The 26,541-nt window shown below is 48.5% G+C and overlaps 9 protein-coding genes across 9 annotated transcripts; 1 reads left to right on the top strand and 8 right to left on the bottom strand.

The window, feature by feature from the left end:
* Positions 1-508: 508 nt before the first annotated feature.
* Positions 509-3,358, bottom strand: BDV38DRAFT_236724 (neutral/alkaline ceramidase). The gene is made up of 2 exons (XM_032053497.1): positions 2,882-3,358; positions 509-2,778 (listed from the first exon to the last, which is right to left on the bottom strand). Exons 1-2 carry the CDS (start codon positions 3,079-3,081, stop codon positions 702-704), a joined length of 2,277 nt encoding a protein of 758 aa, XP_031918029.1. The 5' UTR covers positions 3,082-3,358; the 3' UTR covers positions 509-701.
* A 1,497-nt stretch (positions 3,359-4,855) lies between these two features.
* BDV38DRAFT_295761 (uncharacterized protein) lies at positions 4,856-7,070 on the bottom strand (the record flags this gene model as incomplete). Its single annotated transcript, XM_032062774.1, has 2 exons — positions 6,400-7,070; positions 4,856-6,344 (listed from the first exon to the last, which is right to left on the bottom strand). The coding sequence occupies exons 1-2, from the start codon at positions 6,750-6,752 to the stop codon at positions 4,856-4,858; spliced, it is 1,842 nt and encodes a 613-aa protein (XP_031918030.1). The 5' UTR covers positions 6,753-7,070.
* A 3,202-nt stretch (positions 7,071-10,272) lies between these two features.
* Positions 10,273-10,674, bottom strand: BDV38DRAFT_236728 (uncharacterized protein). Its single transcript, XM_032053498.1, has one exon. It carries the CDS (start codon positions 10,645-10,647, stop codon positions 10,438-10,440), a length of 210 nt encoding a protein of 69 aa, XP_031918031.1. The 5' UTR covers positions 10,648-10,674; the 3' UTR covers positions 10,273-10,437.
* Positions 10,675-11,078: 404 nt separating this feature from the next.
* BDV38DRAFT_175724 (uncharacterized protein) lies at positions 11,079-13,668 on the bottom strand. Its single transcript, XM_032052003.1, has 3 exons — positions 13,258-13,668; positions 11,652-13,199; positions 11,079-11,594 (listed from the first exon to the last, which is right to left on the bottom strand). Exons 1-3 carry the CDS (start codon positions 13,315-13,317, stop codon positions 11,259-11,261), a joined length of 1,944 nt encoding a protein of 647 aa, XP_031918032.1. The 5' UTR covers positions 13,318-13,668; the 3' UTR covers positions 11,079-11,258.
* A 628-nt stretch (positions 13,669-14,296) lies between these two features.
* Positions 14,297-15,429, bottom strand: BDV38DRAFT_175712 (EI24 domain-containing protein). The gene is made up of 3 exons (XM_032052002.1): positions 15,258-15,429; positions 14,620-15,197; positions 14,297-14,562 (listed from the first exon to the last, which is right to left on the bottom strand). The coding sequence occupies exons 1-3, from the start codon at positions 15,306-15,308 to the stop codon at positions 14,388-14,390; spliced, it is 804 nt and encodes a 267-aa protein (XP_031918033.1). The 5' UTR covers positions 15,309-15,429; the 3' UTR covers positions 14,297-14,387.
* A 154-nt stretch (positions 15,430-15,583) lies between these two features.
* On the bottom strand, positions 15,584-16,659 carry BDV38DRAFT_236731 (haloacid dehalogenase, type II). Its single transcript, XM_032053499.1, has 2 exons — positions 16,370-16,659; positions 15,584-16,315 (listed from the first exon to the last, which is right to left on the bottom strand). The coding sequence occupies exons 1-2, from the start codon at positions 16,542-16,544 to the stop codon at positions 15,762-15,764; spliced, it is 729 nt and encodes a 242-aa protein (XP_031918034.1). The 5' UTR covers positions 16,545-16,659; the 3' UTR covers positions 15,584-15,761.
* BDV38DRAFT_236733 (uncharacterized protein) lies at positions 16,640-17,065 on the bottom strand. Its single transcript, XM_032053500.1, has one exon. The coding sequence runs from the start codon at positions 16,932-16,934 to the stop codon at positions 16,770-16,772; it is 165 nt and encodes a 54-aa protein (XP_031918035.1). The 5' UTR covers positions 16,935-17,065; the 3' UTR covers positions 16,640-16,769.
* A 1,526-nt stretch (positions 17,066-18,591) lies between these two features.
* BDV38DRAFT_236735 (translation initiation factor 2) lies at positions 18,592-22,545 on the bottom strand. The gene is made up of 3 exons (XM_032053501.1): positions 22,280-22,545; positions 19,400-22,202; positions 18,592-19,327 (listed from the first exon to the last, which is right to left on the bottom strand). Exons 1-3 carry the CDS (start codon positions 22,301-22,303, stop codon positions 19,176-19,178), a joined length of 2,979 nt encoding a protein of 992 aa, XP_031918036.1. The 5' UTR covers positions 22,304-22,545; the 3' UTR covers positions 18,592-19,175.
* A 91-nt stretch (positions 22,546-22,636) lies between these two features.
* BDV38DRAFT_278759 (mitochondrial carrier domain-containing protein) lies at positions 22,637-26,056 on the top strand (the record flags this gene model as incomplete). The annotated part of the gene is made up of 7 exons (XM_032058824.1): positions 22,637-22,742; positions 22,941-22,952; positions 23,001-23,137; positions 23,224-23,852; positions 23,915-23,940; positions 24,734-24,946; positions 25,026-26,056. 7 exons carry the CDS (start codon positions 22,637-22,639, stop codon positions 26,054-26,056), a joined length of 2,154 nt encoding a protein of 717 aa, XP_031918037.1.
* Between the last annotated feature and the right edge of the window lie 485 nt (positions 26,057-26,541).

The raw sequence follows: 26,541 nt of genomic DNA on the forward strand, positions 1-26,541 counted from the left end.
TCTATACATTTTGGAGTGCGATGGTATGAAGGAGCTTGGTCAAGTATTTACTAAACTGGCAAATAGTTCCGAAGTACAGGTTAGGAAGCTGAGAAAGGTCCCGTTTTCCTTTTTATCTACTGGAAGGAAAAGTCGATTTGACGAGAATGTATAGAGGGATATCATTTTCGGGACTGGCTATTTATTCTTCAAGAATGTACAGGCACTTGATGGTAGAAGGTGTACATGCACCGTTTAGCTTGACGAAAACAATCCTTCCACCACGAAGTCCACACTTTGTAATGATATTAGTCTGGCCTTCAAAACCAAACTGACTACCATCGGCCTTGATATTCATGAGATGGTTCAAAAAGCAATGACTTCCTTCGGCATAAACTACAATACTGAATCATCATCGGATAGCTTCCTAACTGGCGCGCCTGCAAAGCTATTATACTAGCCATCGTTAATTATTCTGGCTCATCGATATACACTGGGGTAAACTAAAAAGAAGCTTGTTTCCTAAATGCCTCCACTAACCAACGTATTTACACCAGCATGTAGAGAAGTGTGCAGGCCAAAACTATAGAATCCCAAGCTCTGATGAGAGCTACGTATTAACATTAGTGACATGCAACTCTAATCCAGTTGCTTCAGGAAAGGCAATGGATGAAGATGCGATGTCTACACCCCCGAGTCCAAAAAGTTCAGACTTATCGTGCTTAGTTTGTTGCCACAGTGAAAGAGCCACTTATTCCTTCGAACCCCCCGATGTCACCTTTGACGGTCTTGAAATCTCCATAGTAATGCAGGCGATAGGTTCCGTCCTTGAGGGAGGTGGGGTTCCCAACATTATAATAGTCATCCTCTATCTGCCACTGGATTGTCACCTCGCTGTGGCCAAGAACCGTGTTCGTTCTCTTCCAGGTGTAAACAAGGTTCCAATCTCGGTCAGTACGCACAACCTCCCAGGTGTCTGTTCCGGGTTTCTGTCGCTCAACTGCCGCAAATGTGGATTCTTGACGTAAATTGTTCCGAGGGTTAGCTCCAACGAAGGTGGCATTCACAGTATCACCAGGTCCATACGCGGCATTGTCGACGGACGAGATGACATCACCGAACGTTTTGCCGATAGGGCTACCATCGTACAAGACGCCAGGGATAAACGATAGAGACTTATCCGTATTGATAGGAGGTTTCACTTTGGAGTCTAGTGCTGGCAAGCTGGAGCTGTCGCCGAGATATGGAAGGTATGTGAGTGTGAGGTTGATATATGCCGCGAGAGTATTGGGACCGTAAAGAGTCGAGGCACCCTCGTAACGTTGCACACGATATTCCTCCTCGGTCGCCACGTAATGGGCGTAGCTATTTGATGGAGCACCCAATACCACCAAGGGATTTGCCACCGAAAGCACGTCTTTCGCGGATCTTGCGATGGCTTCTTTCCAGCGCCGTCCAGACATGGTTGTGGCCTCGCTGGTTGAGATAATGATAAACAGCTGACCGACCCTCAAAACCTGGATATCAACAATATTCGGAGTCCATGCATACGGCTGCGTTACTGCTCCCACATCTAAAAGGATTTCTTTCGGCTCTTGGCACGCTTTCTGCTCCTTGGAGGGTTGGTGAATGAAGGCACGAGCAGCATACCATAGTGGATTTTTCTCTGCTGGTCCACTGCTGTTTTGTGTGAAATCAAACATGCCCGGTCCATCAGTAGTACCAGCCGCAAACGAGAAGCCAAGGGCTGCCGAGCATGTCTTCAGAGTGCTTGAATTGAATGGCGAGATAAAGGTGTAATCAGAGAGATCTTGGTACACGTGGAAGGCGTGAACATCAGAGCTCTTGAGAATCCGAGTCGGATTAGAGTCCAGCTGGGTATAGAGTTTCCTGGCAGCTTCATATTGAAGCTTCCCGACTTCGAAACAGCTTTTGGCACCATTGTCCTTTTCACGGAAGAAGGGCCCACGGCCACGACATTTCTCCATTGTACCACCACATGTGCTGTCCTCATATCGGCACTTCTGCCCAGAGCCATCTTCACACCATGCTCCCAAGACGTTCGGGCTCGTGTCTCCGACATTTGATTGGGAAAAGCCCGCAACGAAATCGTCAGCGAAGGTTTTGTCGGCCTTGACACTTCTTTCAAAAAGCCACGCTGCGACTCCTTTGTTGTCACCCGTTACCAATGTATTGTTGTTATACATGGAAGTGCCATGCACTGGGAAGAATGTCAGAACGGCCGTCGTTTTATTATCCGTTGCTCTGTCGAACCTCAGAAGCGTCATGGTCTTGTCCACGCTGTCTGAGTATCGCGCTTTCTCTTCTTCCGGATTGTGATCATAACTATACGGGCTTCTGTTGATGTTCGCATTTTCAATGTCTATGGAGCCAAAGCTCAGGCGTCCAGGCGCAATACTTTGATGGGCTCGTTTGATGGAAAGCAGGACGCCATCGACGATCGCCTGATAGCTTTGCTTGTCAAAGCCCTTATTCGGAATCTGAGGGAGAAGATAGTTCATCCACGCACCCGGCCCTGAATGGGAGTGGGTTCCTGTAAAGGCTACATTGTGTTCTCCATAGTCTGCAAATTCACTGCCAAGGCCAGCAAGGCCTTCGAGGACTCCATGTCGCACAGCAGTGTCACCTGTCAGCGAGTCTATAATTAAATAGATGAAGGTATCTTTTGGGCTGTTGGGATTTGCGACTATGAAAGCACGAGAGTAGATTCTCTGTCGTAGGCCAGTTCCAATTTGGTCCAAGCTGGCGTAGCCGCCAAATCCGATCTCGACAACAGGCCTGGTTCAAAGATGTTAGTGGAGTTATTTGAGGTATTGCCTTGAACAAGACAAAGGATCAAGTGATCAAGGGATGGACGGGGAATAAGGGGAAAGAGTTTTACCCAGTAATGTCCGCTCTACCAGCACCTAGTAGGAAAACGCTGTCGTCGGACGCGAATTCAGTGTTCCTATCGGCCCATTTATACCTGCTATCGACAACAGGCGGTTGGTTGGAATCCGATATGACAGAAAACAGCAACAACAAGAATAGCGCTGCTATAAAGGTTCCAGAGATTACGACACCTAGCCTTGCATTCGCCATGTTGAAGATATTATAGTTGAACTCAAGGACAAAGGGTTACGACATTAGGAAGCGTGCGCAGCCGAAGAGAATATCAGGCCTTTTTATTCGAATATTCCTGTGAATCGCTTCAAGCCGAGGCGAAAAGATCACTCTGCATGCGCATAGCCGAGTATAGAAATAAGACAAGCGATCACAAATCAATATTCAGGTGCAACCCTCCGACAGGAAGGGGACGAAATAGTGCGATTGGTGTAGAGGTGAAGGAAGGTGACATCGTCTGTCCCTGGTTTCGATGATGACTTACCGGCCCTAAACTGGATTGGGCACGTCCTCTTCATCCCCCGCTTTCTTTGAACCCTAAGTCTGGAGTAGTTGGACAGGCAGACGGTGACGGCGCATGACAAAAACAATGATGAGCATTGTGATAGAGCATTCCGTAGGGTGGGGATGTAACCATCTCTAGTATCCCTTCCGAGGCTAGTTCTCGTTTAGTGACTCCATACTAGTAAAAGGGTCCATCCGTTCACTGCCGATCCTCCCAATGGTCAATTGAGTAAGTGGGCCAAGACGGCACTCCCCAGAGCTTGTTCTTGGAGAATCAATGTCGTGACTGTCTCTGAACCCTGGAAAGAACAATCTTTAAGAGATTCAAAAGAGTGGCCTAGTGCATGTACTTGTAGTGTGTATCATTGAATTCTATACAGAGCAAATACCCTTAAATAGCTGGACTCATTTGATGTGACTCAGGGACATGTCACAGAGCGATATCAAATAGCAAAAGCCCCCTTTTTTTATATTTTCCTTTTTTCCACCTTGCTTTTTCCATATCCTTTGCTTTTTCCCACTTTCATTTTCCGACAACTGTTTCGAAATACTGTGCTGATAAATAGTCAGAATGAATCCGGTAATGATTTCCTGGCATAGCTTTTGACAAGTCGCTCCTTGCAACTTGCATAAGCTTCATGATTTATGCACATAAGAATATGTCGTCCGAAGCAAGTACCGAAAACCAAAAAAAAGAAAAGAAAAGAAAAGAAAAGAAAAACATATTCCCCTTACAAGAGGCTATCTTGACATGGGTGTGACTTATATGATAAATACTGGGAAATCCACGACCATGAGCATGGCCTTATTACTAGTAAGTACGAGCAGAACACAGCTTAGCTGGCAAAAATAACGCGACAGGATTTCGTGATGCCACTTCATGATTCGTCTTTACTAAAGCCGTAGTTGCATGGAGAGTCCATCGTTTATCACACTACATACTAGTATGTTATTTGCATGCTGTCGAGGCAATAAGGATTCTGAAACTATCTCGCATTTTGGCAACCATCTACCGTCGTGCTTATCTAGCAAGGTCTGAGAGAATCTCAGCAGCTCATAGCCTTACACACCGAGCAGTATACGGAAAATAGCTCAGAGTGGACTTCCCAAAGCCTCTATAATACGATCGTCATATAGCTCCACCCGTAAGTATAAGACGGTGCAATCTTAGCTGGAACTAATCCAATCAGAAACGGAGAGGATATGATGTCTTTCAGTAATTTGTCTGAGTGTGGGGTGAGACGTCCACTTGACAGGTGGGAAAATCTCCGCAATTATTTACTTGAGTTATATTAGGGTTTGCTCTGACATTATTGAAAAACGGTATGGTTGAACTCACTAGAGAGTATATTGAGATTGATATTTGTATATCTTCATGAGAGTTGATCTTGTCATCCAACGTATGCATAAACAGACATGACATACCAATCGTATACCGACATAACAAAGTAACTCATAGGAACCAATCCTAAACCCGACAAAGTCTTCCATTCTCCGTCGGCAACCCATCATCTGTAACAACCCTCCACCCCTCACTCCCGACTGCAGTGGCAGCCCAAAACACATCCCCGAGATCTACCACCCGCTTCAACTTCAAAAGCCTCCCAAAATTCTCCCCGTAAAACGTTTGCTGAAAGTCTGGTTCCATGCGATCACTCTCCCCTAGATACGACCCAGCACCGGGACTAACATCGCGCCAGCGCTGCATATGCCCGTAAGTGAAATTGTGCCGAGCAGCAGCAATCTCCTGCGCCGTCGCGTTGGGATTCCAGTTTACGGTGGACAGAGCGTGCATGACTGTCCGGCGCCAGGCGGGGTTGACTGCGTTGTCCAGGTTTCTGCCTCGGGGTGCCATGTTGAAGGCAATGAGGATTAGGCCTGCTTCGGAAGAGGCTTTGATGGCATCGAAGGTTGCGTTTAAGCGGGCAGGATCTTCCCAGTTGATTTTGGGGAAGAGGCGCGAGCCCGTTGCTACGTGGGTCTTTTCGACGACTTCTAGTGGAAAGGAGGCGTTCCAGGCTGAGTAGAAATTGTCGAAGTATTGGGTCTTTGGGGTGAAGGTTATTCCTAGTTGATGTAGTTGTTGGAACCAGGGTTCTAGGAGTGCTTCTGTCTCTGCGATGGTCTTGTTCGGGGCGAAGAATGGTTGCATTAGGAAGGTTAGCTCACCGTTGGAGGGGATAATAAAGAAATACGAGTAGATGCCTGCGTCTGAGTGCTCGATGAATAAATCCAGGTAAGCGCGAAACCCGGCCCAGAAATCTTCGTGTGTGATATTGCTCTTTGCCCCAGTGGACCAGGTGAAGGTTGACGTTGTAACTGGGATGGTATGGTACGCTTTGATGGTGACTGAGGTGACGACACCGAAGGTGCTGCCTCCGCCGCCTCGTAGTCCCCAGAAGAGTTCTTTGTTCTCGGTGAAGGAGGCTGTGACGAATCGTCCGTCAGGGAGTACTACTTCCATTGAGAGAACCTGATCTGCAGCCAGGCCGCAGATTGAGCTCAGCGGGGAGTACCCGCCTCCAAGCACGTAACCACCTGCCACTCCGACCGTTTGGCCTTCGCCTCCAACTACCATTAGCTGCCTGTCCTGTGCAGCTTTGTAGATCTCATAGGCCTGGATACCGGCACCGATCTTGAATGCGGTGCCGGTCCAGTCGGTACCTGCTGCATTATAAGATGGGACGTACTGGATCCCCTTTAGATTATGGGTCCAGATACTAAGGGCGCCTGCACCCCCGGACTTTCCAGAGAAGTCATGGCCAGTGTTTTTTACCGCCAGGCGCACACCCGTTTGACGCGCAAAGTTAATGGCTAACTGGATGTGAGCCACACTGGACACATTGACCGCGTAGGCAGGATATCCACCGAGAGTGCAAGTGGCACTCGGATCGGCGGTTGGCTGACATGTCAAGCCTTGATATACGGGGGACAGCATCTCAATTGGGTCATTGTTACTAAAGACTACGTTAGTCTAAGGCACAATCAAATCTAGTGGGGAAAAAGACATACTGGAAGTAAGAATCAGTCCATTGGGAAGTTACGCTCTTACAGTCTGTCGGATCATACGTAGGACCATGATAGCAAGATGAAGCCCGAGGAACGGATTTGATCACTGCACCGCCGGTAACTTGGTCGAGGAGGCCCCAAATGCGAGGACGCGGCCATGCACTGTCACCCGGGAATACCTTGCAGCGAGATGTCCGGTTCACGGCACGGGTGGGATCTTCAAAGCCGAAAAGTATTCTATCGGCCGGATCTAGATTCTGCAGGTCTTGCGACTGTAATTGGTGGCGTTCAAAGCTGAAGTGTTGCAGACTCGCCGTGACGGTAGCAGCGAGAGTAAGCAGCACGCACGCCCTCATGGTGCCAGGATTATGAGATTATCGGGACCAATCGCCACTGCAATGGTTCTGTGCCTTTCAAGTAAGTCCTGATCAATGGGGAATCACTGGGCTATTAGACCAACCACTGTTGCAGGGAATCGCAACATGTCATGAAGGGGCTGCCACTGAACATGTGGAACCGCGTCTTGGGCAGGATTTAGTGAGTGGGTATGGCATCAAAACCCGGCCAACCATGAATATCATTCGAATGTAAGATTATAACACTAGCGTTGTTCAGTTTCAAGAGCCCGTTTGGCTTCCGGGCCAAATGATAGCAGCATTAATTTACAATCTCTCAATTACTCACAAGTTAAACTCCACCAAGTCCACTTCACGGCCGAGCTCTCGTTGATCCGGACACTTTAGCATCGCTGGCTAGAGTCTGGGCAGATGCATGCACGCACCAGGGAAGTTGGTCGCGTTTCCAGTGCCTTCCGAGGGAGGATGACTAGCACAACTCTTCATGGCTTGGCTATAAGGCGAGGATAAGAATTCTTTCTCTAGCCATTGCGATGCTCAGAAGTGATTTTTCACGCCGGCCTAGTCTTCTACGGAGAGAACTGAGGCCAAGTGCTATAGTAACTGTACGCCAGCATGTCAGGGAACATTCCAGGTGTCGCGTTTGCCATCATCCTTGTTTTTCCTATCCTGAGCACACTGACTGTGGGATTACGATGCTGGTCACGGCTCCTTGGTCGGCTCAGTAACAGTCAGGAAGAAATCAAGCCTTTCGATGGCCGCTCAGATGTGTCCGGGTCTACCGTTGGTTCATCAGGAGTGTCACATCATTGAATGAAAACAGGTAATATTTTTCTCATCCGTTCAAGAACGCGAGGAAAAGAAAACATCTTCATTAATAGTTCTATACTTATTGAGCCTCTGATGTATAACACCACTGTAGGCTGACGACATGGTTGTTGCGAAATCCAGCCCTGATCATGCCACTAATAAAAGCATTGTCAACCTGATGCTGCGATCCTCACGAAAAGGCTCAACCTCAATCATGCAGCGAAGAACGACTCACTTGTCCGAAGACCCATTTTCTCCGGCCTATTTTGAAAAGGACCGGCGCTGGGCCACCTCGTTTCAGAAAATGATGCTTTGAAGCGTCAGCGCCAATCAACACCGCCGCTCAACACTCGGCGCTTTGGTGAAGAAGTATTGCTTTGTCGCGCGCCAATTCATCCAGTAAAGCACCACCCATCTCAAATCATGCAGGCCAGTTTGAGACATGTTGAATGCAAGGCGCTTCATTGTGTTTCTCTTGCCTTGGATTCACAGTGTCAATGACATTTGCCGGCCGTGGTGCTCCGGCCCAACAAAAGGACAGCATTGTTTAAAAGTCCTTTCACTTCCTTGCATTGTCGAGAGTGACCCTTTTCCTATATATTTTTTTGTCATTCTTTCAACCCTTTCCTTCGTTATTACCGCTAAGATGCGTTATTGTCTGCTCTGAATTGACCTCATTTAATTGCCACTTGCCATGCCAATTTGATCTAGTGATAATCTCGTCGCATCCTCTCTTTAATCTTTAGATCGGGATACGACTGTGCCGTTCAACTTCTAGAATTTTCAGCTGGCAAGATGCATTTCATATATACAACTCTCGTTATTCATTTGATTGCCTCGCTTTGCTCGGCAGGTCCAATTGCTCATTCTCGTTTAATCATAAAGAAAAGGCATCATGAGCCAGAAGATAAATCTTCATTTGTAATAGACACTTCCACAGTCGTTTCCTACCATCTACAAGATACTTCTGCCACGTCTAGCGGCAGTGGCTTTTTCAGTACTACGGCTAGCACATTCTCCACCGTGATACAGACAGAGTCAAGCTCTGGTGCTGCGCTTCATCATACCCCTGCTGACGATGAGGAGGATGATGGTCCCGAGAGCCATTCGGCATTTTACCCTACGACAACGCTTGCATCGTCATACATGGCCGCGAGTAGCTCGTCGGCACCTGCTACACATATAACAAATACCCTCACTCATGTTTATAGCGCCCCCCGTGCCTCCACTTCCAAGACACCAGATTCAACGCATTCGACATCCTTGCTCGCAGACACATACTCTCAAGTAGCTGTCGTGCGTGCCAGCTCCGCCGCTGTCGTATCGAGCGAGATAGCCGAGCCTACGGTCACGACGACTACAGTCACATCAACGATCTTTACACAGTCCAGCTCCACAGCCATTCCCTCAAGGACACCATTATCACACTCATCCGGCCTATTTGGAGTCAGTTCATCGATTTGGAAGACTACAAGATCTATATCACATCCGCCCCCGGTATCAGCAACTTCTATAAGCCACTCTACAGGTTTCTCATGGAGAGCGACCCCTACGTCTACGCTAGATCAGTCTTCTACAATAAAACAGACATCATCACATCTCTTCAGCAGTTCCACAGAAACCACGGACAATAGGTTTACAGCGTCATCTAGTCCTACCGTTGGCGTGATCCGCACTTTACCAGGAGCCGGTCCTTCTGGTGCATTTACCGGAGCGCATCAGAGTCCAACGGGGATTGCATCGCAGTCCGATCATACCAGTGTTCATTCGACCTCGGGCACAGTTAGCAATAACTATACACCCAACACATGGACCGTACAACCCACAGCCGCAGCCTCTCACACGGATTCAATCTCTCATTCCCAGACTACCACAAGTGCATCAATCACACAGTCACCTTCCACCGGTCTACCCACTACCAAGAGCCCCCCAGCACCGGATGTAACAGGAACAGTCGTCTCAGGAACTGGAATTGTGATAATCATCCCGGGGGTATCTACAAGTCGGAACATAACAATCCCGCTGAGCCCTGACGATAACATTCCCTCAACGGCAATAGTATCAATGTCAACAAATTTACCCCGTGTAACAACATCTGTCGCCCCCTCACAATCAGCATCAGTTACACAAAATACCACTCCTGCCAATAGCCCTCATGCCACGGGGTTGGTAACGACCATCCATCCCACCAGTACTGAGACCAAAGTCGTCACCGTTATGCCGACAACAACCGAGCAAACTCAGCGGCCGACTCCTACTACCTCTGTCTCTGTTCTAAGTGAGGGAAACCCAAACCCAACTGCGCTGGCTACCAGTAGTAAGAAGGCTCCGGCTCCAACATCGGACAACCCCGATAATGGAAGTTCTCTGGTTGTGAATCCTATTTCACCAATGTTTCTTACAGTGACGGAGACAAAGACTGTAACTGAGAAGACTACTGAAACAAAAACCGTTATGATGACAGTGACAGCTACTGTTGATTGATGAGATCCTCCTTCCTTCTCTCTCTCTCTCTCTCTCTCTCCTATTCTCTATAATATGCTCATTCTCTTTCAAAATTGTATACAATACTTTCATTTAGAGAGTCAGAATAAGCTAGCCCCTAATACAATCCAATCTAATCCCCAACTCTGAAAAAGAAAAAAAAGTAATATAAACCCTCAAATTTCGCAAAATTATCCAAAGCAGCCTCACCCTCAACCAACCCACAACTTCAGCGAACTCTCCTCCCCCTTTCTCACCATCAATCAATCAATCAATCAATCAATCATAGTTCTATTAACTTGTTAGAGCCTAATTATTGCAGCGTCTAGCTTTGCAGGCGTACCCACCTCCTCCCGGGATGAAGTACACTTCGCCAAACTGCCGATATGTCTCATGCCGATGGCCCCTGGGTTAACGGCGCCGAGGATGTCCTCGCTGTTTCCGTATAGTTGGGCTGTGTCGATTTGATGGATGTTTTCTTGGTCAAGGGTGAAGAGGAGAAGGGGGAGAAGGTGACTTGTTGTGGTGTTGAGAAGAGGCTGTCGTCTTTGATTATGCTGCTGCTGCCGCCGACGATGAGCTTAGGGGGGGTGGGAGTCATTCTAGATGTTAGTAGTTGTTTCTTAATTTTCGGATAAGGGGTGGTAGTTTGTTATTCGGCTTATAAATGGATTGTAAGTTTTATAGGGTTTGAGACTTGGTTACCTAACTTCATATACGAAGTTATTGTAGTTTGATAAGATTACCAATCTGGTGACTAGATGTCTGGGTTGAGTCTTCCGGTAGTTATTTTCTTAATGTGGTGGATTTATTATCTACTATAAATGACTGTTTTCGTGAATGTGGCTTGAAGGATTAATTGCTGCCTGTATCCTACTCCGAGTGTACTACTCCTACATATTGGCATTTTAGACATAACCAGTAAGACACAGATATCTGTGCTTGAACTGATGTCTTTATCTGAAACGTTCTGGGCCCCCTGGCAAATGAAGTTTTCTTGTTTTGGCAGTTATTGAAGATACGCTCCAGTGAGAGTAGAATATGCAGATGGATATCTATGACATTAACGCCGCCCAAGAAAATATACATCAGACCCCTCATCCGTAACTCCATCCAGTCCGTTAGACTCGCCCGTACGCCATCCCAGGTGTATACAGCCAGAGAAGAACACACACACACATATATATACAAAATGAAGATAACAGCATCAGATCATAGTTCTGAAAGCCATCCTCCTGTGGCTGCAAACCTTGCTTGATACTCCTTGACACTGGCCCACTTGCGTAGTTCCTCCTCGTCGCGGTCTATATCACTGAGATAGCTCATTGAGCGGCCATTTGTCTGTGGACTAGCTGCAGCCATTGACGGGCTCGGAACTGCCATTCCCTCCAGACGCATGAGGGTATCGATGAATGCATGGAGGTAAGACTCCGCCTCAGCCACGGTCAGCGGGTGCGGCCCCGCTGTCAAAGCGGTGGAATCAGCCGGTTCCTTATTAGGGTTGGGAAGATTAAGAAGCGTAGAGGCGACCTGGCGGACTTTGGCGGTCTATAGATGTCACTGTTAGTACCGACTTATCATAGGGAACGTGAAAGGATAACATACAAAGCTAAGCCCGTTTGGCTCCATGATGACCTCGTTGATAGATCGTATCAAAACCAACATATCACGAATCACAATTCGACGCTCTTCCGCCATGGTGGCTCCAATATGATCCGATTGCGCATCAGCATCAGCCTCGAGCGTGTTGGGCTGGTCTTCCTCGACCTTGACCGGCGATGGACTCGTATGGGTCGCTTGTTCGGCCCGCTTCCGGTATACCTTCCAAGCGGCATACAGTGCCCAGTACTTCTCAACCAGATAAGACCGAGTCCCTAGCTGGCTTGCGTAGATGTTTGCCTTCTGAATCTCGTATTGAATGTGTCGCCTATCAAAGGAATTTAGATCCTCTGAGGGGCTCGGGCCAGGACCCTGACCCGATACTGACCCATGTAGGGAGTACTCTCTTGGTACGTCAGCGACGGCGGATTTGGCTTTCTGTAGGCTTTCCCAGATAGCAGCCCTTTGCCGTTCCCAGTCAAAAGGCTGGCCGCTACCAAATGCAACTTCCCAAGCTGACACTTGGTTGTACGAGTTATATATGCGGACATTAAGATTAAACCCCACCAGGCGGGAAACTCTGTCTGCCGGTTGAGATTCAACATGAGTCGAAAAGATAAACTCATCATCTATTTCGAGGGGTAAGGGAGGATACCGCTCGGTCGGAGTTTCTGGAGGAATATGAAAAGTAGAGTCAGTTGACCCCATCTGCTGCAACGTTCGGTACCCAACTAAGACAGCATAGAACAGACGCCGCCCGAGTTCCAGTTCGATGATATCGAGCTGGCCATCTCCTGGCTGACCAGGATGGTCCTGCGATAGGCGCGATGAGAAGGAGTCTGGGCTCGGTGGACTCATCGTCCGAATTCGGGTACTATGGCCGCATAAATCATACACATGCAGTATCGTCAAACATTCGGACAGATATGAGCGACATGTCCGCATACTGTACATATAGCCGGCACAAATAGACAGAAAATAGCCGATGGCTGCATCGTAGATTGTCAAGCTCCGTTCGAGATATCCCGCACCTCTTGCTTGGACAGCCACGTCCCGACATCTCTTAACCAATGCCATGGAGTGCGGGTACGCTGCCTTTTCGGCTGCAGTCTTTAAATGAAGCTTTGGCCTTCGTGGAAACGAGGCCACCAGAGTCCCAATCATAGAGGCCGCCAGGGCCAGGAAGGTACGGTTGCTAACATCCTCTCTTCGATCAAGGGCAGCTCGGAATGTCGGTTCATGAGGGACGGGTATTAGCGGGTGAATGTAGGTGAAGTAATCATCGATCAAAAGTCGTATAGTAGATAATGGACATATTAATTCCAAGGAGAAAACTGTTGGTGGCGCAAAAGGCTGACTGTTCAGGAGCCCTGTCGATTCTGGAGATGCATGATCAGATGGGGTGGGAGAGCCAACGGGTGATGCCGTGAGCTTCTGTCGTTTAAGCGCTTCTGCATGGCGATTGGGAGGACCACGGCGCCTGCTTGGTCGCTCATAGGTACAAGGGATATCCAAGCTTGCGCACGACCGACAGGGCGGCCCGCTTGTATCACACTGGTTGGTGTCCGTTAGATAGGTCTCCGTGCGACAGGGTACCACGTTTGATACTCACTTTCACCTTTCGAATACTGCAGGCATCACAAGCCTTGCGCAGCCGGGTTCTCTGGTCCATGGGTATAGGGGTGAGATAGAGACCGTTTCCATGCTTGGGTTGAATCCATGGGCCTAGGGCATTGGACTTTATACCAGGACACCAGTCTTTGGCATTCTCTGAGCGCGGGAGATTGGGATTCGTGATGTCTTGCCCGGATTGATACCCCAGAAGGTGATCTCCAGGGAGATTGGATGATCGGAGGAGATCTGCACAGACGTTCGTCGGGTGATGTACAAATTAAGCAGTCATGCCTCGGACATTAGACAGGAAAAGGCTTAATGGCTAGACTCTTAAGCCTCAAAAATGGTCGCATTTTCTAGATGGTGCTTGGGAGTCCCGGTGCCTAATAAATGAATCAAGCCGGTAAGTCCCTCACCGATGGTGGTGGAGCCAAGAAATGCTTGGCTCGCGCACTCCCCCTCCGAAAGTGGGCATAAACCCGTTGTGCTGAAAAGAAGTTTATAGCCACAGCCGATCTAAAGTACTAGTAAGGATTGATGGGACTCTCCACGAACAAATGTCGAGCTTCCGAGGCGGTCACGTGCATACGCAGGACATCCGCCGCCGGCATTTGGTCAAGACTCCAGACGAATGAGCGATCGAACCACACAATAGTTGGCTCTGGATCATCCCCACCTTAGGGTTTCTTATCTGCAAAGAAAATTAACGGATGGGGTGATTCTGGAGCCAAGCTTGAGCACTGACTGGCTGAATCAGTCGATGGGAATGTCAACAAAGTTTACTATCCTCGACTTAGCTGCGTTAGCATGCTCAGGGGTTCCAGTCCGCCACCTCTCAAGTCACCGAATCCAAGAAAAAAAGGTGGTGGATCATCGGTGGGGACTGAACGCTCCCTTGAAAACCCCTCAATCTCGTACTCTAAATGGGAGTACGGTAATAGTCTAGAGTACAGACTATGAAGCTAACGACCCAAATTAGATGACAAATACTTAGTCGGTCTTCTGTCCGAATCAGGTAACAGCTTATATATGCGTCTGTCCCCGTATGGCGGACAAAAAAAGGAAAGGCAAGACAAGATGAAACATCTAGAACAAAAAAGAAAAGAAACAATTATAGCCAAAACAGGTTTATATCGTATCGCCGTCATGATACTCGTCCACTTCATCACGTCTCGCTCTTCCTATCAGATCGCGCTTGTTCTCTAGATCCACAGCCCAGAGTGCTGAACCAACAGCAGTCGACATCAAGAAAAACATAGACAAGGGCGGGACCAGCTGAAGGATCAGAGCAACCGTTCCAAACCTGGAGTGACCATGGTTAGCAAGCCACAGTGGATCAGCAAGGCCGAACAATACTCACGTAGTATACTGCAATTGGCGACGGCGGATTTTCTCTTTTCTCTGCTGCTTTGAAAGATCTAACAGTTGGAAGTAACGCCAGTGGTGAAACGGACCCGCTCGATAGCCAGTGAGCAGAAGAAACATGGGTGTCCCGGCCACAGGAATAAAGTTTAGAGGGAGGAGGACAACAAACTCCACGATCTGTCGCAGGGAGAATGGTGCATAGACGGCACTATGGATCGGCTTGCCCAACCGTTTGACGACATCATCGCCTTGCGGATATAGGACCCGCGAAGTGGTGACCAGTTCCCCGTGTCCCTCATTCACTAGGACGGCATCGAAGATATCCACCAGGGTTTCATCAACAAAGAATGCCTCAAAGAGTGCGGCCACGATTGCAGCACCTTCTCCTAAGACCAGGACCGCTCCATTGACCCAAGCACCACGGCCTTGAAAGATAGAAAGAAAAGCGACCTGGGGCAAGTAGGTAAAGAGGAACAGAAGCACGTAGATAAACGCCGAAAGCAAAACGATCGGAATTAGACGAGTCTTGAACAAGGGCCAAAGGAAGCGATGCGACGCGAAATAATACACACCCTAAACAGTTGCGTCAGTAATCACGACAGAGTATACCTAGGCAGCAAACATTGCACTGACGCGAAGAGGATACAGCCAAGCAGCTCTGCTAGGATCCAGCGATCGGGCCATAGCGACAAGCCAAGGCAAAGCGCACGCTAAAAGAAAACCACGCTGGGATCTATTATATTAAAACTAAGTAGATGTATGCATATGCTGGCATAAGCGATAGTACTCCGTCGAGAGAGATGATTTCATGGGTATCTTGCGGGCTATGGACCAAATATCCGAGGCACATGATCTTATCGATAAGCCGGGCGGTCAGGGCCACAACTATAAATTGAGATTTTTTCTTCGCCTCGCGAATTTTCTTTCTTCTTCCAAATTAAAACTGAACACACCTCCCTATTCACTCTGAGGTTCACAACACCATGGGCCCTTGGAGGGGAAATGGGAGGTTAGAGTAACTGGCTGCCTTACCCCAAATTCTTCTTCTTTTTGTGGAGCGTTTGGAAATATTTACAGCGTACACCCTTAATTTTTGCGTCGCTTGGTGTAGATTGGCTAATAACCATAACCACCGAATTAACCCGTACGGTCTTGAATGACATGTAGAATTTCATCCAAACTATTGACAACCGCTGTCGGCTCCAGGCCCGGCACCGCTCTGTCCGCCCATCCTTTCCCGGATCGGTCAATCCAAATGACTCTCATGCCCACGTGGAGCGCCCCTATTATGTCGAAAGGATTGGAGCTGATCACCCAGATGTCTTTCATTTCTGGCACGCACTTTCCCACTCTTTGGGCCAAATACCTGTAGACCTCCGGTGCGGGCTTAAATTTTCGAACATCGTCGACGCTAACAAGGTCTCTAAATGTCTCTCTATGGTGCGACAGTGGGCCTGACTGAAGGATGGACTTGGATACCATATTCGAAGTACCATTAGTGAAGATAATAGGCATCACATTCTGAGCCCTTGCCAGCTGATCCAACGCTGGCTCCACGTCGGGGAACGCGGCCATGTTGTCATGCATCAGAAGCAGCTTTTTGATTTCGTCGTCCCCTACCGACGTCCCCGTATCACGCAAAGCATGGATAAGCGCATTATGTGTGACTTCTTCAAAGGATATGTATCGACCTAGCGACAAAAGAATAAGCCGAGGCTGAAAACGAAGACACTAGCACAGCTCACACATGCTATTCAATCGCCACGTATACTCGAGCTGGTAGCGCCTCCACAATGTTGCAATTGACTGGGCACGCTCCTTGTCATATTTGACATACTGTTCCAGGTCCTCTGCTATGGATCCGGGCGATAGTAGGGTACCGTAAATATCGAAGGCAACGACAGTTGTTTGAGCCATCATGAAGGCCAGGGTGGATATTCTTCTAGGCCAAAGGATTCCTCGCGCTAATTTCAGCGTTTAATTAAATATCTGGAGTTCTGTTTGAGGATGAAACAGAATAGGCCTGCGACACCAGTTTCAGGTTTTAACCCCGCGGAGAATGTGAAGGATGACGGATGATGTCAACCGAAACCTCCGGGCTCCATGCCGAAACCCTCACTCCCCGGGATTTCCCTAGTCCAACTACTAGCAGGAAGGTTTCGCGCAGTACAATCTCAGCATGATGCCCAGGGAACAGTGGGGACATAAGTGAATGAAAGGGACAGGAGAGGGGAAACCCTCAGGACGCGCTAAAATTGACCATGTCGATGAAATTGGCACGCACGAGCCCTCCAATGAGTTCAATCCCATATCGCTAGGTCGTAGATGAAGCTAGAAAAAAAATTCAAAAAGAAATGTCAGCTACCCAGCACTTCGAGGAATTCGAGCCTGTCGGTTTAGTCACTTGACCAAACTGCCTTGTTCTAGAAATTATAAGCAACAGTTTACACTGTTTTTGCAAGCCACGTGACTATGGGACGTATGCTACCAAAGGTTTTGAACTCGGATTACCTACAATAATAAAATCTTGTTAAATTACTGGATTTGAGGAATATATATATATGCAAGAGGGATATCTAAGGGATATGAGCTAGTTGAGACCTTCGATCCCTCTTGTGACATTTCTTAAGGCATTGCGAAATATATATATATATATATGTATGTATGTATGTATGTATGTATGTATGTATGTATGTATGTATGGGCTACACCCCTCTGCCCTGCGAGATTTATGCCCTGAAAGTTCCATAATCATTACAAGAAGGCAGAACAGTGTTATACTCATGAGAATACCAACCCTCACGAGTTTTACCTGTTTTGATAATCGAAACTGCTCGGTAGCATAGACCAGCTCCACAAGCTATACGCCGCGGTCGGACTTGAGACATAAAGTCTTGCTACTATAGCAGTATAATGGCATATCTGGCAGCAGTCTTTAGATAGTCGCGTGTTAGCAGGCACCACTGCGATAGCAGCGAGGAGTCTATAGCTTCAACGCTATATAAGTACTACCGTGGAAGTGTTCTAATATCACTAGGACCAAAATATACGCTAAGTGGAAGACTACTACTGGACGCAGGGCCATCAAATAAGCCGACTTGCTTCATAACAGCCGGGAAGTCCCGGCACTCAAGGAAGCTATAATATAGCCTATGCATCATCGGTGGATCCCCGAGGAGAGGCCTTCTATATGTTCTTTACTGCAAGGGGTGCTCTGTGGATCCTCGCAGAAACTTTCTAAATAATGCCTGTATGGGCTATACCGTCGTGCATTGATATTAGGGAGACCCGTGCCTCAGATACATCACATAGAAATAACTAACTAGCAAGTAAACAGGGCCCGGAAACACTGGGATATAGAGTCCGCTCTCGTTCGCACAATGGACAAGACAACCCTGGGCGTAAGGAATAGGTACCTAATAGGCTCTATCACAATCGCATAGCGAACGAAAATTGAGAACCAATGTTGATGAGTAGCTAAGGCTAGACTAGGCTGTTGAGCCTTGAGGATGTTATCTCAAGTTATCCATTGAAAAGGGATACGTACGGAGTATATCCACACTGCACAATCACGTTACTACCGTCTCCTCATACATCCCAACTAACATACTCCTTTTTCCTACCTTTGTCCGTCTGTTCTAAAAAAAAGTACAATTTAATTGAAGGTACACAACAAACCCAAAAAGCAAAGCTCGATTCACCTCGAGGTAATCAGAAAATAAGTTTCTACGAGGTGAACGTTGGACCTCGGTCCCTTCCTAAAGGAGATACCGGTCCCGAACCCTAAACTGGGTCTGCAACGTAAAATCCCAAACAATATACTTAGTAGCAAGTGGATCGACGCCGCATTTGTAACGTTTACCAAGGCATCGAAGCTATTGGGCAATAGCCACTATTAGCCAGTGCCTGAATTCGGAACAGTTTTCCTGTTGTGGAGATGGCGGCCGATCTTTTTCGTGGTGGGTTTCTTTTTTCTAGCGTGTTCCTGACTATTGATTACGACTCGGAGGCTCGGATAACGTATATAACGTATACAAGAGGGTCTATGAGTTCGTGCTGGTTTTCGGGGATTGGTGCTGCGGTTCGTATTGGGAAGAGTTGGTGGATCTGGGTCGAGACTATTTGTTGCGTTCAAGTCTGGTTACGGCACGGGATTGTGCTAATTCGATGGAGATGATCTCTGTTCCGTATTCATTTCCGTGATGGGAAGGAGACACGAGTCTGGTGCAAGTGTACTAGTTTATTAAGGTGCCAATCTAACATTACTATACATAAATTTGATTTTGATGAGAGATCTATGTAGACCACTGCGTCATATATTGTACATGAGAACTGAATCTCTGTGAAGCATAATATCCCGCAACTTTTGCTGCCACCCTTTATATCAATCAAATACACCGGCCCAGATGCAATTAAACATGTAAGTCCCACATTGGACAGAAGAGAAGAGTCGATCCGCAGTCAGAACGCCAATAACAATACAGTAACCAGAAGGTCATAAGAACGGTGGAAATAAATAGCCTGCGGATGAATGGATGGAGCGGAGAAAAATCATAGGTATCTCTTCTCGTAGATCTCTTCATAGCACTGAACATGGTCGCCGACAGCAAAGCTAGTCCAGCCTTCAAAGCCGATACCGCATTCTGTATCCTTACGCATTTCAGTCACATCCTTCTTGACGTTCTTGAGGGAATTGATAGAGCCTATAAGTACAAGATCAGCTTCCCAACTCGCAGAAACAGAATTTACCCAGTCAAATGGGGCGGGGATCTTACCATCAAAGATTGTTTCCTGGCCCCTTATTACTCGTACTTTCCGGGCTTTGCTAATTATGCCATTGCGTACCTTACATCCGGCAATGGCTGTCTTCTCTCTTCCCTTGAGTGTGATCTCGAATATCTGTCCGATCTCCGCTTCTCCAGTGACACGGTGACTCACAGATGGAGGTAGCTGTTCGCTTAAGATTGCTTTGACATCATCAATGAGTTTGTAGATAATGTTATGATCCATGATTTTGACCCCGCGAACTTCTGCCATACGAGACATGGCAGGGTCGATGGGCATATTGAACGAGACAATATGTCCATTGGCTGAAGCTGCATGCTCAATATCGAACTCACTGATTGGTCCGACCTCGGAACGAAGAACATTAGCGAAGACTTCGTTGTTGCCAATCGCAGTGACCGAGTTCAAGACAGCCTCTGCGGATCCGCCAACATCTGCTTTGATGACAAAATGTACTGGTTTGGGGCCAGATGTCTCCTGGACAGAGCCAACAGCCTCACTGCCTTCGGATTCTTCCTGCCGGCGCCTCTCGAGTAGTTCACGTCGTGCCTCGTTGATCGCCACGGTATCCTGGCCCAATTTCTGGGTCTCAGTTTTCTCCAGTCGATAATCTACGACGTCTTTGGCTTGCTGCTCGTCAACAGCCTCAAGAAGTTCAGTCCCAGCTGACGGTTGTTCCCTCCAGCCGTCAACCTCGACTGGCATGCCGGGGGTAGCTTCGGAGATTGCGACGCCCGCCTCATTCCTGAGAGTGCGCACACGGGCCCAGGTTGTGCCCGCGACAATGATATCTCCCGGTCGTAGTGTGCCACGTCTGATGAGCACCGTCGCCACACGGCCGTAGCTTTTGGTTGTGCCCTCAATCACCCATCCCTCAGCTTTGCCGTTGACCTCCGCTCGATGGTCGAGAACCTCTGAAAGCGTGACGATGGCTTCTTCGAGTTCTAACATGCCCTGGCCAGTTTTACCACTCACTCCAATCGCTTGGACATCGCCGCCGTAGTCTTCGACGTGTACACCGTGAATAGAAAGATCCTGTTTGACTTTCTCAAGATTGATATTTTCCTTGTCAATCTTACTGATAGCGACAATAATAGGAACCCTGGCTTCAGTGGCGTGTTTAATTGCCTCGATTGTCTGAGGTTTAACGCTATCATCTGCCGCGATGACGAGGACTACAATGTCAGTGACGTCTGCACCACGGCGACGCATATCCAGGAACGCAGCGTGACCAGGAGTGTCCAAGAATGTGATGGCCTTTCCAGAGGGCATAGCCACGGAAAAGGCACCGATGTGTTGTGTAATGCCTCCGTGTTCTGATGCGGCCACCGACGAGTTTCGAAGCCAATCTAAAATAGTGGTTTTTCCATGATCAACATGTCCCATAATAGTCACCACTGGAGGTCTGGAAGGAAAAATGGACTTGTCTTCAGGCTCGGCTGCAGCTGTCAGGTCCTCGTCCTCTGCAGTTTCGAAAATAGGCTCGAAATTGTATTCAGCTGCCACAAGACCGGCGGTCTCCGCGTCGAGAACGTGGCTGTATGTGACGCCCTCAAAGCCCATATCTTCCATTTGTTGAACAAATTGAGCAGGCCGCACCCCGATGACATCAGCAAGATTGCTAACGCTGATGAACTCCGGCAAATACAGTGGAATTGAAGCCGACTCTAATTCTTTCTGCCGAGCCTTTTCTTTCTTCAGGCGTTTGCGTTCCTCACGGCGACGGCGACGGTCATCTTCTTCCTCGTCGTCCTCATCAGCCTCGGACTGCCGCTCCTTACGGCCATCCCGACGTTTTGAGGGCTTTTCAGACTGAGTGACATCGCCGTCATCATTTAATTTAAGGGATGACGAATCCCAGGACCATGGGTCTACCGGAGCATCTGCCTTCTTTGGCTTGGGTTTGGACTGTCGCTCACGGCGACGTTCGGCAATCTTTTCTTCTCGGGCTTTCGCCTCTTCCTCTTCGTTTTTGAGATCGTACACAAGGCGCGCTCCCACTGGCTTTCCTTCACTAGCCATAAATGACCTAACGGCATTTTCCCGTCTAGTCACTGCCGCGGAACCACGCCGTTCTTGATCCATATCGGACAGCATCTCATGACCCAGTCTCCGAATTTTAAGGGTTTCTTCTGAAGCTCCAGCTTTGCGCGTTTCAGCCTTGCGGGTTCTCTCCATTTTCCGCGCTGGATTCTTGGATGGCCACGACGGCCACGCCAAATCTGGTCGGACAGCTTTACAGCACGGGCAAGTCTGATGCTTCCCAAAACAGTTGTATTGACAATCCGGGCAGATCCAATCCGAAGCACGCAGAATTCTTGGTACATGTTTGGTATTCACCTCTAAAGTTTTATCAGGCTGCAATGATCGGCTCTCCCCATTGTCGAAAGGATGTCGCCTGTTCTGTCGCCTTGAGGGTCTGTTCCAATCGGCCCGCGATTCCGCTCTACGCTGTGATCCACGTAATTCTTTTTCTTGCAGTCGTCGTTTCTCTTGTTCTTCCGCAGCCTTCTTCGCTAGTAAGGCATCTCGCATCGCTTGTTCCGCTGGGCTGAGACCGGCCGGCTTCTGTGCCTGTTTGGTTCCCCAGCGAGCCCCGAATTTCGGCTTTGTAGCCGCAACATTGGAACCTGCTTCTTCGCTACCTACATTTGACGGAGAGGATTCGGATGAGTTGAAGGCTAAGAGGGACGAACGAAAACTCCGCCGCGGAAGGTATGGTAATCTCGGAGAGAAAGGAACACCTCTGTGCCTGGCGGCGCAAGTCCACTCAACACCATGACGGCGGGATAACTGTAGAAGAATATAATCAGAGATTTGCTTCAGGAGGCGGACTGCGGAATCCAATCGACCGTTTGGGAAATGCTCACCTCCAAAGCCGCATGCCGGTGCATAATGGAGAGACAAGGTGTGGGTTGTCTTGTCACTGGTTTCCCTCGGGGCAAAATTCCGGCCGGTAAGGGAAAGTCTCTCGTAGCTCAGCACAAACTCCGTAATACTTTCCCGCCCGCCTCACGTGCATCGGCGTCTCCGCCGAATCGGAGACTCGCATTTCTCATTGCTTCGCGCCATCGTTTATTCTGATAAGCACATCGGGGGACCATTTTTTTTTATATTCTACTTTCTCCTTGCTCCATTGATCCTCTCCTCTCCTCTCCACCACTTTCCGCTGTTTCAGCTGTGCCCCCAATCGCCCCCGGTTAACTAATTACCAAATCATCGCCAATATGGAAGAGAGGGCACTCGAGGACTTTGAGAAGAGCGACGGAGCCCTGCGCACTATCAAAGATTTGGGTGCTGGTGCAGCTGGTGGAATTGCTCAGGTTCTTCTTGGTACGTTGTTGAAGCCGTTGTCAGATTTACTGGGTTGAGATACCCTTAGTCATTGCAATTTGGTTTATTACGTGTAGAATTATAGTTTTTGTAGTTTCACGGGAACATATATATTCCATGCAGCGTGCTTCTTTTCATTTTGTTTTCTTCGGTGTTCTTTGGAATGGTGTGGATGATGAGTTGCTAATCTTCGCATAGGACAACCCTTCGGTATGTACTATAGCCGGTGAGGTAGTGGAGCAAATCTAATCCCCGCAGATATTGTCAAAGTGCGGTTGCAAACAACCACTCAGTATGCCGGCGCCCTCGACTGTGCGAGCAAGATTCTCAAGAATGAGGGTCCCGCTGCCTTTTACAAGGGAACACTAACCCCCTTGATTGGAATTGGTGCTTGTGTAAGTGCTGCAATAGCCATTATCTTTATCGGGGAGCCGTTATTCTCGATCCGATTCGGAGAGGCTAGGGAACTGACTCTAACCAGGTCAGTGTGCAATTTGGTGCTTTCCACGAAGCCCGGAGGCGCCTCGAGGAATTGAACAAGAAGAAATATGCCGACAGTAGCCTTTCTTACGGCCAATATTACATGGCTGGTGGTTTCGCGGGTCTCACCAACTCCGTTCTGTCTGGTCCCATTGAGCATATCCGTATTCGCATGCAGACCCAGCCGCACGGCGCAGACCGATTATACAATGGCCCTATCGACTGCATCCGTAAGCTCTCTGCTCAGGGAGGCGTCCTGCGTGGTCTCTACCGTGGTCAGAACGTCACCTATCTCCGTGAGATCCAGGCCTATGGAATGTGGTTCTTGACCTTTGAATTCTTGATGAACCAGGATGCCAAGCGCAACAATGTCAAGCGTGAGGATATCTCCAGTCTCAAGGTCGCCACATACGGTGGATTGGCAGGTGAGGCGCTTTGGTTGAGCAGCTACCCATTTGACGTGGTGAAGAGTAAGATGCAGTGCGATGGCTTCGGGGCCCAGCAACAATTCAAGAGCATGACAGACTGCTTCAAGAAGACCTATGCTGCGGAGGGTCTCGCTGGCTTCTGGAAGGGCATTGGTCCCACCCTGCTGAGAGCTATGCCTGTGTCGGCTGGAACGTTCGTCGTGTATGTCCAGGTCCCTTAATTGAAAACTTCTCATGTGGAAGATGCTAACAATCGGACTTTAGTGTCGAGCTTGCTATGAAGGCAATGGGTTAAATTAACTGCCCCAAAATTGACCCATTGTTCATTCACGTTATCTTTTTGTTTCCTACCACGAATTATTGATATCCAATTTTCGTTCATATTCAACAATGAGGAAAAAGCTATTAGATTCTTTTCTTCTTTAACACGCACAGTTTGGAGTGGCTTGTTTTGGTCATCCGGTTTTAGCATTCAGGTGATAGATGGCTCAATTTATGGATATGATGTCCTCATGCGTTTTTCGTTTTCTCTTACCATAGTCCAAGATACTACTGGCTCTTACGTTGTACGAACAAATCGCATTAGTAATAACGTGGGAACCTTGCTCCGTATAGGAGGTTCTCTGGGGACTTTCACTCAACAGCTACTTCGTAAACTTGATCGTAAGCTCGAGAGAATGCACAAATTGTAATGCCAGTCAATTGGGTATAGGGCGAATTAGCCGTACAAGTTTCTGTGCGATGATCTGTATCAGAGAGAGGATATGTTCATGTGTTTCCCATCTCAAATCAAGAGCCTACATTCATTATATGGGGTACTCCGGAGATTGGAGCACAAATATCGAAACGGGTATAGCGCCGTTATATAATGCCTCAGGCATAGGGTTCGCCAAGCCCGACATCAAAAGTTCGAGCGGAAAGATAACCCAGGAAGTTATTGCTGGTGGAAATCGGCTTCACAACCTAGCACAGCACAATATGATTGCTCGGCAACTGTGTATGCGGCAGAGTAAGTTTGACTACTAATTGATCATATCAATGCTCTTAGAAGAAAGGACGTCCACTAATTGTTCTCCGGCCCAGGCCGCCAACTTCATGCCTTCAGCCGCCAGGCTCGGACTCTGAACTCGCTCAACCGATTCTACTCAACTGAACCACCAGTCGACACCACACTTCAGACCCGTATTAAGGAGCGTTCTGCTGAGATCGAGTCCCGCTATCAAAACGATGCTGTTCCCGAGAGAATCTCAAGGAGGCGCGCCGAGCAGTTGGCCTGGAAGGCGCGAGGCGAGCGAAGTAAGCCTTCGCAATTTTACAATTCACAAGGGCAGCCATTCTTGAAGAATATCAACTAACTGCATGCTTCTTTTCACAGGATACAAATTCCAAGACCTTGGCAGCAGCGTGACAGACGCGTACAAACCAGAGGATATCATCCGGAACCCTCCTAGGCCTTCCGACGTTACCCTCGAACTGCTCCTCGCTTCTCAGACACACCTCGGACACTCGACGTCCCGCTGGAACCCTCAGAACTCGCGGTATATCTTCGGTATTCGAGACGGTATCCACGTCATCTCCCTGGACGTGACCGCAGCGTACTTGCGTCGTGCGGCCAAGGTGGTAGAGGAAGTCGCAGCCCGTGGCGGATTGATCCTCTTCGTCGGCACACGGAAGGGCCAAAAGAGATACGTGGTCCGCGCCGCAGAATTGGCCAAGGGCTACCACATCTTCGAGCGATGGATTCCCGGCAGTCTCACCAACGGACAGCAGATCCTTGGCCACTGCGAGACCAAGGTCGTGAATGCCATGGATGACGAAATCCCTAAGTACAGGGAAGCCCTGGCTGACCGCTCGGTCCTCAAACCTGACCTGGTGGTCTGTCTGAACCCTCTCGAGAACGTCGTCTTGCTCCACGAGTGTGGTCTCAACAACGTCCCTACCATCGGTGTCATTGACACGGATGCTGATCCTACCCGCGTCACATACCCCATCCCCTCGAACGACGACAGCATGCGTGCCATCGGTGTCATCGCCGGTGTCCTGGGACGGGCAGGAGAAGCCGGTCAACAAAGGAGATTAGAGAACGCAAAGAACGGCGTCCTAAGCTACCCGCCCCTCAATCCTGAACACCTCCTCTCTCCCGAACGTCTCGCCGAGCTCGCCCAAATTGAAGCAGCAAACGCCGCTGCCAACGCTGAGGCAGCCGAACTCGCCAACAAGGTCGATGAGGCCGCTAAGTCCATTGAAACCGAACAGGCTTCAACCCCCAAGGAAACCGAGCAGCCCGCCGAACCCCAACCCGAGCCCCAGGCCCAGGTCCCAGAAACCGAAAAGCCCGCTAAACCTCAACCAGAACAGCCTAAAACGCAGGCCCAGGCCCCGGAAACCCCCGTTAAAGATCAGTAATGAAGAGCGTTTCGTTGGGCGTTACTCTCTTCCTCCTGTCTTGATTTCTTTTTTCCAACCTTATCTCTGCTTACGTGTGAGCCTTGAAGCAAACTTATGGGACTGTAACTGTATAGAACATTGTAAATTCCTCGATTCGCCTGGTGTTATAACAACATGTATTACCAATATGACGCATTTCCTGCCTCTTTTCTCTACCATATCGAGTTATAACTAAGTACCGTTTGTTTGTTTGTTTCTGGAAACAACTATATTACTCTAATTTCTGGGAGTTACTAGTATCTAGAACCTTAGCACATATAGGATATGCATAATGAATGCAAATAAGATAAAGGTCCCATATTTCAAGCAATGCTGGCAGTGGACCTAACTATCTCCAGTGACCTACGTAATTTACCAACTAATACATCTAGTACCCATTTATGGAAAGAACAAAACGCATAGCATAAGATAGAAAACCCCAAACCCAAGCATGTCGATCACTG

The sequence above is a fragment of the Aspergillus pseudotamarii genome (assembly GCF_009193445.1).
Source record: "Aspergillus pseudotamarii strain CBS 117625 unplaced genomic scaffold BDV38scaffold_6, whole genome shotgun sequence".
NCBI classification, from domain to species: Eukaryota; Fungi; Ascomycota; class Eurotiomycetes; order Eurotiales; family Aspergillaceae; genus Aspergillus; species Aspergillus pseudotamarii.